This window comes from Porites lutea, chromosome 7 (assembly GCF_958299795.1).
Source record: "Porites lutea chromosome 7, jaPorLute2.1, whole genome shotgun sequence".
Lineage (NCBI taxonomy): Eukaryota > Metazoa > Cnidaria > Anthozoa > Scleractinia > Poritidae > Porites > Porites lutea.
In genome coordinates, this window is record NC_133207.1 from 3,780,435 (window position 1) to 3,793,603 (window position 13,169).

Sequence of the window (13,169 nt, forward strand, 5' to 3'; positions counted from 1 at the left end):
GTCAAAACGCAAAATCAAAAGTCGATATTTAATGTCGATCTTCAAAATGAAAAGTGGAAATCAAAAAGCAAAAGTCGATTCACGAACACTTATGCCAGTAGACAGTGAGTAGACAACCGAAGAGTTTACTGGTCCCGGAAAATTATAAGCTTTATCCCCGGGGGGGGGGGGGAGGACAGGGACTCCGTATATGAAAGGGGTGGGGATGCTCGTCGGAAAATTTTGAATTAAACCCCCAATAGGAGACCGATCTGGGCGTGGCCCAAGCGTTTTTTGACCCCTAAAAGAGACGAAAAAAATATACATATGAAATATATATTTTTATATTTTTTCGCGTGCAACCCTAAACGAGACCTTCACGGCTAAATATGATGGCGTTTTGCCCAGAACACCCTAAGTGAGACCAAAATCCGAAATTTACACCCCTAAGCGAGACGACGAGCATCCCACCCTATTTCATATGCCGAGTCCCACCCACGGGGGCTTTATCTGACCCTCATCTGGTGGCCTGTTAATAGTTACTGCACAGCATCTCAAAATGGTCCAATCCCTCACATTAATCCCAGCATTGAAGATACTTCTAGGTCTTGTTTACTGATGTTATTGGTAGCAGCGTTCCTATTTTTGCTAAGAAAAAGCAAAAATGGTGGAGCCATACGAAGGAACATGCTATTTATGGACCCGGTCTGAGATTCGTTTTTTGTTTTACATGAGAACCGTACGGACTCAGACCGGTACGAAAGTAACTTCTGTTGGGTCAGCGACTGAGATGAAGTCATACCGGTCTGAGTTCATTTTTAGGGCGGTCCCATGTAAACGCATGAAAAGAAATGTATGGAGACCGATACGAACTCCTACCGGTCTGAGTTCGTCCGTCCCGGTCTCATGTAAATCAGTACCCCCTATAGTTCTACTAGTTCGTAAATCGACTTTTGATTTGTGATTTTCATTTTTCTCTTTGAAGATCGACTTTAAACATTGACTTTTTATTTTGCGTTTTGACTTTTGGTGCATGGCCACTGTCGGCCGCCGTAGCTGACAGGTGGTGAGCGAGGCGAAAACGCCGTGAGCGTTGCCGTGAAAAAAATTGAAATTGTCGTGAGTAAAATTGAAATTGCTATGAGTAAATTGAAGTTGCCGTGAGCAAATTGAAAATGCCGTGAGCAAATTGAAATTGCCGTGAGCAAATTGAAATTGCCGTGAGTAAATTGAAATTGCCGTGAGCAAATTGAAATTGCCGTGAGTAAATTGAAATTGCCATGAGCAAATTAAAATTGCCGTGAGTAAAATTGGGTCACCGTACCACTGACTCTTTTTTTTTCTTTTTTCGCCTTAAAATGCATGCATGCAGGCTTTCAGATCACAACATATCGACCAATAAGAGCAAATGAGAAATACCCTAGAGGGGGTTTTTATAAAGCTGTTAAAAACGCTCGAAGCACGTGTTTTATCAATCCCCCTTGAAACTTTTCGTTGAAACGCGGCTGTCTCTGTTGTTAACTTTAAGGCTTGGTTATTTGAGACACGACACTAAAACGATAACAGCGTCTACGGAGTTACGAACTAAAATCCAAATGTGTACGACAAATAATAACTTACCAGGGGAAAGCTAATTTAATATTTCACGAAGAACAGAGCAACATGACGGACATTATCATTCATTCAAAACATTTCTTCCTTTCTGATTGGGCCAAAATGCACCGGCTAATTGCGGTATACGGTTAAGTGACGCCAATAGTACAGGCTATCACCAGAAATAGGAACAGCGGCCGAGAAGCCTTGGGGAGGAGATTGGGTTACGCAAGTTGTTTTGCTGAAGAAGCCTGCGCCACAGACGAAACTAAACTCTCGTTAACTCCGTCTGCGAAACGGCGCCGAAAGCCTTGTTCTGCCCCCCCCCCCTCCCCCCTGTGTACCAGGATTTGGGTACGCGCCATGATTGGCCCGTAATAAAGCCATTGTCGATTGGTCAATAAAGATGAAAGGAAATTCAAAACGCAGTTCCGGTAATTCATCGAGTCCGTTCTGCCTCGTACCCAGACGTCTCTCTCTCGATAAAATTGTGCGCGCAAAGGAAGGCGGGAAGAAGATACATAACCGAGGTAAGATTACCTCTACGACGCAGGCTAAGCTGAAGAAAATAGCAGAAATTTTTACAAATTTTACCTCGCCCGATAACATCCTCCTCGATCTGCATAATTCTCCAGATCATACTCCGCCTTACCCACTAATGCTAATTACGAAATTTATTTTCGTGGACCACGCAGGCACAGGTGCAAGCTAAAAACATAGAATGCAAATGTTTATAAGACAGTTACGATAGTTGAAGTCATTAACACCTTAGTTTAAATTTAAAACCTTCTGTATTGTGGAGTCATGTTGATCCTTTTGTGGCTTTAACAGTTAATCTAAAAATTGTTTGGGGTAACATTAACAGCCGTTTGAATATTGAAAGTCCATGTGTACGTTTCGAGCCGTGAATATTTTTTGGTGACAAAATATGCTACGGTAGTAAGTAAAACTATTGGGTCTGTCGATTTAGCACTCACAACGACGCACGCAATTATGGAAAGGAACACTAATATTAATTTAAAAGCAAATATAGTTCTGTTTGTTGACAGCTACCGGCTATTCCATATTAAATTAACATGAAAAAAGTAAAGGCGCCACCGAATTCATTTCTTGAAAAAATATACTTTAAGTTTATAAAAAGATATCGCGGGGTGTTCGAATAATTTTTAATGAGGTTTACGGTGGATTTTCTGCATGAACATTTTTATACGTAGACTGAAACTGACTACAACAGTAGTATAAAGTTAAACAGGTGGTTATTTATCCGGTTATTATTATTAGTCGGGGGGAGGGGGAAAGGGGGGCAGAAGCCCGGGAGAATAGGAGGAGGGGGATACGGGAGGCATGGGAGGAAAGGGAGGGAGGTGAGAATTCTAAAAGTGCTGGAAACGAAAGAAATAGGGGGAATTACGCAACAATGCTTAATATTTCGCAATCTAAAAGAGCTAACGGGAGGTAGCCAAGAGAAAGAGGCGGGAGTCAGGGATGCAAGATATGGGAGGCGGGAAGTTTGCCCCCTGTCCCCTTCACATAATATACAATGAACTGAATTCTACGCACGTTTTAATTAGTCCACATTGTCTGTTAAAGATCTGTTAGAAGCAGGTGCTTACATCCAGTCAAACCTTTTTCCTCTTGTGTGCAGCAAAGCGGAATGTTTTGAAAAGGTTTTTAAAAATGTGGAGGATATTATTCCCGACTGGGCAAGTAAAGGCTCGGCAAAAGCGTCGAAATATGAAAAGAGTAAACCGTGAAATTGTCAAGTCTTATCTTGTGAAGTTTGTTTAGTTAACCACCGACTGAGAAGTAGTTAGCAAAGCAGCAACGAAAACTAGCTAAGTGGAATTATTGGTAACAATTACCTCAAATTAAAAGCCGACGTTTTTATGGCAATTTTGACGCACTGGCACCTTTAGCTTAATGATACCCAAACTTCACCTTCCATTTTTTGAAAACTCACGCAAACACTGAACCGGAGACGAATTTGCAAAAGACTGATGACGATGATCAATATTACAACATTACAACAACCATGGGACAACATTTTCTGCTCGGTGAATTTAACCAAAGGGATACGAAGCCAACTAGTATCTCTTTCCGCGGCAAACATTTTTCTGTCCACCACTGCATTTCTGGAGAATATTCTGATTCTAGTTGCTCTTCACAAGACGACATCACTTCATCCGCCGTCAAAACTCCTTTATCGTAACCTGGCGATAACTGATCTCTGTGTTGGTATCGTTGCACAACCTCTCATGGCAGGATATATGATAGCTGCAGTGAATGAAGAATGGGCTATTTGCCGTAACGTGCTGGTCGCAGGTTTTACCGCTAGTTGCATTGTAGGTTCTGCGTCTTTGTTAACCATAACTTCAATAAGCTTGGACAGACTTCTCGCTCTTTTGCTAAGGCAAAAATACAGACAAGTTGTAACTTTAAGGCGGATTTATGCACTTGTCGCTGGTCTGTGGGTCGTGTCCATTGTGGCTACAGCACTACAATTTTGGAAACATCATTTAACTTTATGGTATGGCTGCATAGTCATTCAATTGTGTCTGGTCTTATCAACGATCTCTTACGCAAAAATTTTCATCACTCTCCGTAGCAAAACAATTCACAACGACAGGCAATACAGAAAGGCGGTCTCCAGTGCTTTGTGTGTGTATCTTGCAATTGTCATCTGTTTTGTGCCGAGTGCTGTTGTATGGGCCTTGTCGACTAAAAGAGAGCGGTCTTCTTCCCTTGCTGTTGCTGAGTTAACGACAACTACTTTCGCGTTCTTCAACTCTTCATTGAACCCGGTACTTTACTGCTGGAAGATTGTAGAACTAAGAAAAGCAGTCAAGGACACAATAGGACAACTTTGCTCTCGTATTATTGGTTGTTTTGTGTAAATAGGGTACTACCATCGAACAATTGAAAACTGTTTTATAGCCAAACTTTTCGAAAACAAAAGTCCTTTGGAAAGTTAGCTGTTTCGAACTGAATACTTATAGCCGCGAGCTAGAGTAGCGAAAGATACTGTAATTTTCGTTTTGATCTTGAATTTGTCGTATTTGCTCTCGGACTGTCGACGGATACTGCAATAAAATCCGATGATGACCAATTTTACTGGAGATGAGAACCACCAAACATTCGAGGAGCTGCACTGCTCTGGAGAACTGACCGCTGGAATAGAACACCAGCTGATCTTTCTGTCGGTGTTAAATATTGTCCTGTCCTTTACTGCATTTTTCGGGAATGTTCTGATCCTAGTCGCTCTTCACAAGGAGTCGTCGCTTCATTCTTCATCCAAAGTTTTGTATCGCAACTTGGCGATAACTGACCTCTGTGTGGGTCTCACTGTAGAGCCGCTTCATGTCGTTTGGAGCTTATCGGTGGTAAACGAACGATGGAACACATGCCGCCATGCATTTCTAGGCGCTTTCACCATGGCCTATATCTTGTGCGCAGTGTCTTTGTTTACAATGACTGCGATAAGCGTAGATAGACTTCTCGCCCTGTTGTTGGGGCTGAGATACAAACACTTTGTTACCTTGCAGCGTACATATCTAACTGTTCTGGCATTCTGGGTTATATCAATAGCCTGCGCATTGATGCAGTTTTGGAATTACCTTATAACCTTATGGGGTGGCTACATAGGGATATCAGTGTGTCTCGTCACATCGACAGTTTGTTACACCAAGATTTTCTTTACTCTGCGTTATCATTTCAATAATCAAGATCAACCGAGCGGAACAATTTCGTTGAACATAGCACGCTACAAAAAGGCAGTGTCTGGCGCATTTTGGGTACAACTAATGCTTGTTCTCTGCTACCTTCCACAAGGTATAGTGGACGCTTTGGTGACTCAAAGAGGGCTTTCTTCTTCAGTTTACATTGCAAGATCTCTGACAGTGACTTTGCTCTACTTAAACTCGTCACTGAACCCGATTCTCTACTGCTGGAAAATTAAGGGAGTGAGAAACGCAGTGAAGGACACGCTAAAACAACTTCTCTGTTTATCGTAAGCTCGTTATATCGTTATAGAGGTACACTTTCGGTTTCTGGTACCGCTTAAGTAAGTAGAGACTTTACAAAATGTAAACACTGGGCCCGGTTCCTCGAAAGATGGTAAAGTTTAACACAAGATTAAGCCAAATTTTAAGTACGGTTTTCTTGTCTGAAAACACTTATGTAAATCAAGCTCACAAAATACTGTTGAGCCTTTACTTTGGGTTAAATGCTTGTCTAAGAAATGCATAGGAAGGGAAATAAAAAAATGTTCAGTAAAATTTTAATCCTGGTTAAATTTTAATCCGGATTTTTTTTGGTTTAGTTCAAAAGCATTTTCCCGGATAATTTTCTGTATCCTTTTGGAGCGTCCAATCATCAAATTGTAGACAAACTGAATTAAACTTAATTTGCTTTTCAAACCTTCATCTTTGAATTCAAATTTTCCACTAAATCTGAGTTATCTTAACCCAGCTTTGAACAATCCGACCAGGGTCTTTCGCTTTAATGGCTGACATGGAACCGCGGCTTGATATCCGACTGTCATCCACTTTTAACTTTAGCATAGCGTCTGCCTTCTCAAGGAACTTTAAAGCGGGGTGCTGGAGACGAAAATTCATCACCACCCGAACGAATACAGTGTTTTCCCATGACGTCACGGCGGCCATATTGGTGTCCCAAAAAAAAAGACACGGCGGCCATCTTGGTGCTCCAAACCAATCCTGTGGGAGTTAAACTCTTTTCATATGTAAACGCTTTCTTTTGTTCCAATAAATTTGCCAAGATGCTGGCCGCGCGCTCGAAAGGTCAGTTTTGCATTATTAAAATTTATACTTGGGTCCGAGGCCGAGAGGTATGAAACAAAAGAAATCGCACTGAGATTCAGGGATGCATAATTCATTTCTTTTGATTTTTTCCTTTCAGTCTCGCAGTCAAGTATTACTTTTGATAATTCGCGAAACTGGTCAATCATAGTCCCGCACGCTGCAAGAAAACGCCTTGAACACCGGGTATCACAGGCTAGTTTTTTCACTCAAATTTGTACCATTGATTATTACTTCTATTTTCTACATATTAACAAATTATTAGTAACAATATTTACAGTCTACAATTAATAATTCCATTTAAGTACATAGCGAACTCTATTCTAAGACGGACGCCCTTGGGGCCGGCACTAAGTAAGTTTCGTCTTTGAGAGATTCTGCCTGACTGTACACGTTTCACGAACCTTTTTACAATTTTATCGACAAATCTGGAAATTGTCTCAAGGTTTCGAATTTACTGTAGATGATCTACAGCGTCTTCAACGGCAGAATGACAAACGAAAGCAAAAAACGAGGAAAGGAGGGGAATTAACAGTCTTGAGGAAGAGCAATGTTCAGTGTAAATAAGTCGTACTATACGGTTAAAGCATCATAGTTTGACATCATTCTTGACCCCAGTGCTTACGGGTTTGGGATCTCTCTCCTCTACATGCGCAGAAGAGCTCTGGGTCGAGATTGAGTTTGACACAATTTCCAAAAATTGCTTGTTTTCGCATGAGTCGCGGCGGCCATGTTGGTGGTAAAAAACACAAGGATTTCTCTCCTCTGGGTGCTAAATTCTATTTTCACGTCAATTCTTTGAAATAATTATTATTGTAGCGACCACCAACATGGCCGCCATATCACGTGGTTGAAAACCAAGAATAGCCTGCCAGCAAGCTATTCGTTTCGAGTGACGAGCGAAGCGCTCCGCGAGGAGACGCGCAAGACAGCGGCAGAGCCCCTCCCCACGCTCTCGCGTTTCCATACTTGTGCCACTAGCGCGTGACTTTTCTCCCATCGCAGGCTTATCCAATAATGAGGGTTGTACTTGAAAGGATATCTCCGCGTAATTACATTATAGATACTTAAAGTACATCTACAGCAAGCGTTTTGTTTTCCTTCTTCTATCACCGCACGTCAATTCGAGACGCACGTCATTAGGGAATGGGGAAGAGAGCTTGAGCCGACAGACTCATTTTCTTAAACTTTCACAGTTCAACAGGAACAGGTAACTCTTTTGGTCCAACCGGTAACTGGCCACCATTGGGTTAAGTACCAGTTGAAAACGATTCAAACGTCTACTCCTGCATCCATTACTCCCGCCTCAGCGATAGGGACGAACTTGTCATCAATCTTAATCAACACAATTGGCCGATCAACATGGCTTCTCCGCGCGGGGTCCCTGTGGCACGGCGTCCACCGGTGTACCACTATTCCCTCCATGCCCTCGACAGGGTTCCAGTCCTTCCAATAGGATCTACCGCCATGCTCCCTCATCAGCTCCGAGGGCCACTGCACATCAATCCTACGTCCCAGGTTAATATTATCATAAACGTGCACGCGGTCTATAATGCGCACGCGCTGAGTCAATTCCTCGGCAGCTGCCGCGGCGCCGGGGCTCTGGGGATGACCTATGCTTACTGATAATGAACTTGGCCTCTTTGATCCTGAACTGGCAGTTGATCTTTGACTAGCTCGCAGGCCAGGCTGGCCCCGGTTGAACGAGGATGTCGGAGTGGTCCTACGGGCGCTTATGTACATGGCGCCTTCGCGGAAACTTGTGCAGCGCTCTGCATAACTTGAGCCCAAAACTGCATCTGGAACCGCTCCATCCGGGATATCTCCGCCACTTTGACACGTAGCGCTACAACGCATGCGTATTCGGTTCCACAAGCGACGAAGGCATCCAGCAATGCCATTAAAACTAAGAGGTCCACCTATAACTCGAGAAAGCTGCGGGCTGGAGTCGGCATATGACGTCATCAACGGGGACACGTATATGGGATAACCTATAGGCTGGTCACATGACGAGTTAATGATGTTACGTAACGCTTGCTTGGCATTTTGAATGGAGCCTCGCTCGGGGTTCCTATTCCTGAGAAAGATCAACTCCTGAAGTTGCCCCGCCCATAAGCCACGCACGCACTCGCGATTTACCTAATGACCAAGGAACAAATAAGAAATTAACTTTTTTGCCATTCAAAAATACCTACGATTTTCTGGATTGCGAAGGGAAAAATTACCATGGTTAATCTTTAAAAAGATGGTGTGATGAAGTTCCTTCGAACAACGCTTATTATAGTGGACAAATTTTGGCAGATAATGAAAGTATTGCACAATGGGATACACGCTTCGCATACAAGAACATATAGCGCGAATACAAGAGTCAGTTTCTTCAAAAACAAGGGAGTGGAAAGCGGATGGCTGAGTGTCGAGTTACGAGGGAAACGATGAACAAAGTCCGACTCACTTAGATAAAACTCAGTTTCTGTTGGAGCTTGCTACTAACGGATGAAATCGATAGTCTACGAGATAAACGCCCCATAAAGTTCGCGAAGCGCCAATATCGTGTTTCAACGCTACACCAAGAAAGAGCGTTTCCATTCTCCACAGCCCTCGCGTGTTCGAGCCGATGAAATTAAGTGCAACTAAAATGACCTTAACAAACGTAGTTTTGTAAATTGTAATACGAGCACACAATGTACTAACTTTGATGACTCTAAAACTCAGGTATCTTTTGTTCAGCATGATAATCTTATACTCGTCTGTGCCGTCATCGAAAACATGCCTGCAAGGAAAATATTCAGTGAAGTGTCTTTAAGGGTTAAGAATTGGGCAGTCTGATCTTTACTATTTTCGGTATTCCTAAGGTCAAGCAACACGAAGACTTGGCCCGTAATATCTGCATTGTTTACTTTTTTCTTTGTATTAGGTTAAAACCCTTGGAGTAGCTGCCGTGTCCTATATTTCTGCTTCCAGCTTAATCATGATCGAGTAATATTGAATACAAACAGAGTAGCAACTGCAGCAAGCGTTCCCGCCTAAACCGCTTGACCACGCGGCTACGCTTGATATGAAACTTACAAGCCAGAAGTTTCGAGCCAATCAGAAAGCAAGGCTGTCAAACGCCCCTGGAACTGGCTTTAGTTAGTACCTAAGGCCTCTCCATTTCTTCTGGTAAACGTTTCTGTCATGATTTTTGCCCTTGTATACTCCGTCTTGATTAGCTGTCCTAGGGTCTCCGAGGTGTCTAATTGAAAGCTTCCAAAGAGAGCCTGTTTCGTATAGTTTCATTTGGTGTATTTTGCTCAAAGGTTTTAAAAAACCATAAGGCTAAATCACTTAAATTCAAAAGAATGCAAGACTCTTACGCCACGCTTTACCAATTTCTTTACTGATTTTGAGAAAAAAACCGACTGTTTTGCAGTCTATGATTTTATTTATCTGTTCATTAATTCATTTTATTTTACTCAACAAAATTGTCACACTTTTTTAGTGAAGACAACGCACTAGAAATACCCTGCGAGCATAAGCTTCATTCTGGCATGGCTTTTATCATTTGTAAGGTGGTTTACGTGGCTTGTCAGACAGCTTCAGACCAACTACGCGACTGACAAGAGACGCAAAAGACTTCATAAATACCAAAAGCCATGCCAGAAGGAAACCTTTGCTCGCAGGGTAACAAATAAACCGCCTATTCCCCACAATAAATTAGGGAGCTTAAAGGGGCTTTGTCACGGCAGTCCAGATCATTTTGTTTAATTTTGCCAATTACTCGCCCTCAATCGCTAGGGAACTTAAAGTAAGCAAACAAATTACATGTAAATGACAAAGTCAGAGATTCGAGACAAAAAAATATGTCTCCTGAGCGTTGTTTTTGAAGTTGCAAACAGCAGAGATAAACTTTGAAAAACTGTTAGGCTGAACAGTATTCAAAAACCCTAATTTCAATCCGTTTCAATCTTCTTCAGTTTTGCCCATCCGTGGCATCTGTTGTGTTATTTTAACCTTCCTTTAATGTTTTAAGCGGTTATTTTTACGTTAATCTTAATTTAACGGGCATTTTGTCACTACCTAATTTGGCTGAATTTCGTGACACAGCTCCTTTAAGCAATGACGCTTTTGAGCGACGCACGTCAACCGGAAGTGGACTTTTTGCAATCTTGGGCCGTGATTTTGAACAAATTTTCTAGCAGATCGTCTCTATCAGAGTAAAGACAATTAGCAATAACGAATTGGTAGCATCAAGGCATATTAAAAGGGAAAAGGACTTACTTCCTATAGACATGCGACTCTCAAAAAAGTCGTTGCTTAAACTCCCTACTATCTAGCACTGACCTTAACGCCAGTAAGGAAGGTGTGTTAGCCAAAACAGCCTGCCGCCATTTTGGATCTCCTTCATGGGAGATCACAAGATTTTCCTCGTGAGACGTGATAGCATCATACAGCACCGGCAGGTCGTCATATTCATCAGGAGCAGTGAAGTGATCCTAAGAAACAAATGAGCAAATATTAAACCGTGTAAGGTTTATAGGTACGGTTTAACCAACGACCAGAAGTGTTTTATCGCGTTTAATACACGAAGGACAAGTGAGTACTTTTTGCTTTGACAAAGCTAAGGTAAAAGAAATACCACAGACGAGCCATAAAACCCACGGGACTGGGGCCAGGAGCTGAAGTCCATTACTCGCTGTCTGTAGTATGAAGCACTAATGAGTATTGTTACCCACCCACCCCCCTCCCTTGGATGGGATGCTAGTCCATCGCAAGGTCACTCCCTCCCCCAACAGCGGTATGACGCCAGTACCGTTTTATACATGGACTGTGAGTAGTCTCTTTTGCTCAAAAATGATAACGCGCATTGTCGCACGCACCCTCACAAATTTTCGAGCAAACTAGATAGCAATACCAGCAGTCTATTTTTTACACCACAGGGCGAAGACAGAGTCAGACATCGAGGAGCAAACTATCTTCTCAAATAAACAACTCGACAACAACGCTCGAATTTGAAGATCAGACCACACGGCCGGGCACCACGCCTTCACGTTCTTGAGTACCAGGGCCATGGTTGTTCAAACGTTAGCGCTATCCACTAGATAAATCACTATCTAGTTGAGAAGTGTGAGGGAGATCATTTGCGTTATCCACTGGTAGATTCATCCAGTAGATAGCGTCATCCACGATCTAAACAACGGGGCCAGAACATTTTTGTTCGCGGGTCTTGTCTTTGGCGATTATTTTAAGTCCCGAAAATGGTTAATTTAGCATATTCCCACGAATAACTGAATTACAATATGCTTTACAAAAGTGCATAAAACTTAATATTACAAGCAAGAGCTATGCCAGAGCTTAGCCCGAAGATAGGAAGAAAGTATATATGCTTTACCTGATGTAATTTTAGTGACATGCGCACGCCAGGCGCGACTACTTTGCGCAAGAGATCCATGTCCGCAAACACCCACTCGTCCTTAGATCCTGTGATCCGGAAATCACCCTTAAACAAGGCGTGTAGACCGTAGAGAAATGGTTCCAAGCTGTTAAGAACGAAATGGTCAAACATTGCAGCACGATAATCAATTCTAAAAAGGGAAATTTCAAACCAATGGTTCCCAAAAATCAGTGTTATCAAAGGCCAATTTCACTACTTATTTTGTAGGTAAATGGCATAAACAGGTAGGAAGAAGCTGGCCTTTGGTCATAATCATTATCAAAGGCAGATTTCTCCATACGTTTTGTAAGTAAATGGCATAAGCAGGCAAGGAGAAGCTAGACTTTGATCACAATCATTATCAAAGGCTAATTTCTCCATAAAGTTGGTAAGTAAATGGCATTAACAGGCGAGGAGACGCTAGACTTTGATCACACTCACCTTGCAGACTGATGATGTGAAGCTGTTCCTAACGCCCGTCTTGCCAGCAGACACAGCGCAAAGCACAGAGTTGTAAGAAAGGAGTCCTTTTCACACTCCAGAGGCTGAAATAACAAATATTAACGATTTTTTAACCGCGGCGGGACACCCTCAGCCGGTAGAGCGCTTGGCTGTAGAGCGGGAGGTCGTGGGTTCCACCCCCCCGGACCGGACCGATACTCAGGGTCTTAAAATTACTGAGAAATGAAGGAACAAAAATACTATCAAGTGGATGAGGACCAAGGGTGGTGCAGTGGTGAGAGCACTCGCTTGCCACCAATGCGGCCTAGGTCGACACTATATGTGGGCGACACCAGGATTTGGTGCACTAAACCGGGTTGAGTTTGTTTTTGGCTCTCTCTTTTGCTCCGAGAGGTTTTTCTCCGGGTCTTCCGGTTTTCCCCTCTCCTCAAAAACCAGCATTTCCAAATTCCAATTCGACCAGGAATCAGGTAGACAAAGAACCGCTACGTGGATGCGCTACCTTTAAACCATTATTTGTTGATTCATTTTAATTCTTTTTTTCAAAGTTAAGTATAATCTCTGGATTTCTTTGCAATGGCTTCAAGTTTTTTTTTAAAGATTTATTATCTGTAATACAATTACTGGAAACTTCGAAGCCTTGGCTAAGCTTATGTCTACAATAAATGGGTAGGTTTTCGGGTCAACATGAACAGCTAAGGTACAGCATGAACGGCAACCGCACAGAGCTGGAACAAACCTTAAAAAAAAACATCGAACATCGTACTAGTAAGTTCCAGTCCTCGCTCCTAGTCATTTAATTCCTCTACGGTCCGAATGAATAGCAGCTGCTCGGAAGAGAAGTCACCGATGGTGCGTTTCCCTGAACCCAAACAATACTGAAACAATGGGAAGAATGACATGTCATT

At 42.6% G+C, this 13,169-nt stretch overlaps 3 protein-coding genes across 3 annotated transcripts in view; 2 read left to right on the forward strand and 1 right to left on the reverse strand.

Moving 5' to 3' along the window:
* Positions 1 to 3,575: 3,575 nt before the first annotated feature.
* Positions 3,576 to 4,466, forward strand: LOC140943518 (sphingosine 1-phosphate receptor 2-like). The gene has a single exon (XM_073392608.1). It carries the CDS (start codon positions 3,576 to 3,578, stop codon positions 4,464 to 4,466), a length of 891 nt encoding a protein of 296 aa, XP_073248709.1.
* Positions 3,577 to 5,813, forward strand: LOC140943168 (adenosine receptor A3-like). Its single transcript, XM_073392229.1, has one exon. It carries the CDS (start codon positions 4,668 to 4,670, stop codon positions 5,580 to 5,582), a length of 915 nt encoding a protein of 304 aa, XP_073248330.1. The 5' UTR covers positions 3,577 to 4,667; the 3' UTR covers positions 5,583 to 5,813.
* A 451-nt stretch (positions 5,814 to 6,264) lies between these two features.
* Positions 6,265 to 13,169, reverse strand: part of LOC140942572 (pecanex-like protein 1) — a 56,423-nt gene continuing 49,518 nt past the window's right edge. The window contains exons 29-33 of the mRNA XM_073391491.1: positions 12,241 to 12,344; positions 11,758 to 11,905; positions 10,710 to 10,861; positions 9,081 to 9,159; positions 6,265 to 8,528 (exon numbers count right to left, since the gene is read on the reverse strand). Of these exons, the coding sequence (XP_073247592.1) occupies positions 7,662 to 8,528; positions 9,081 to 9,159; positions 10,710 to 10,861; positions 11,758 to 11,905; positions 12,241 to 12,344 (1,350 nt within the window). The 3' untranslated portion in view covers positions 6,265 to 7,661. The remainder of the gene's footprint in view (positions 8,529 to 9,080; positions 9,160 to 10,709; positions 10,862 to 11,757; positions 11,906 to 12,240; positions 12,345 to 13,169) is intronic.

Bases quoted from the DNA above. Each gene is read 5' to 3' on its own strand.
- LOC140943518 (XM_073392608.1), top strand. From the start codon at position 3,576: ATGATCAATATTACAACATTACAACAACCATGGGACAACATTTTCTGC.
- LOC140943168 (XM_073392229.1), top strand. From the start codon at position 4,668: ATGATGACCAATTTTACTGGAGATGAGAACCACCAAACATTCGAGGAG.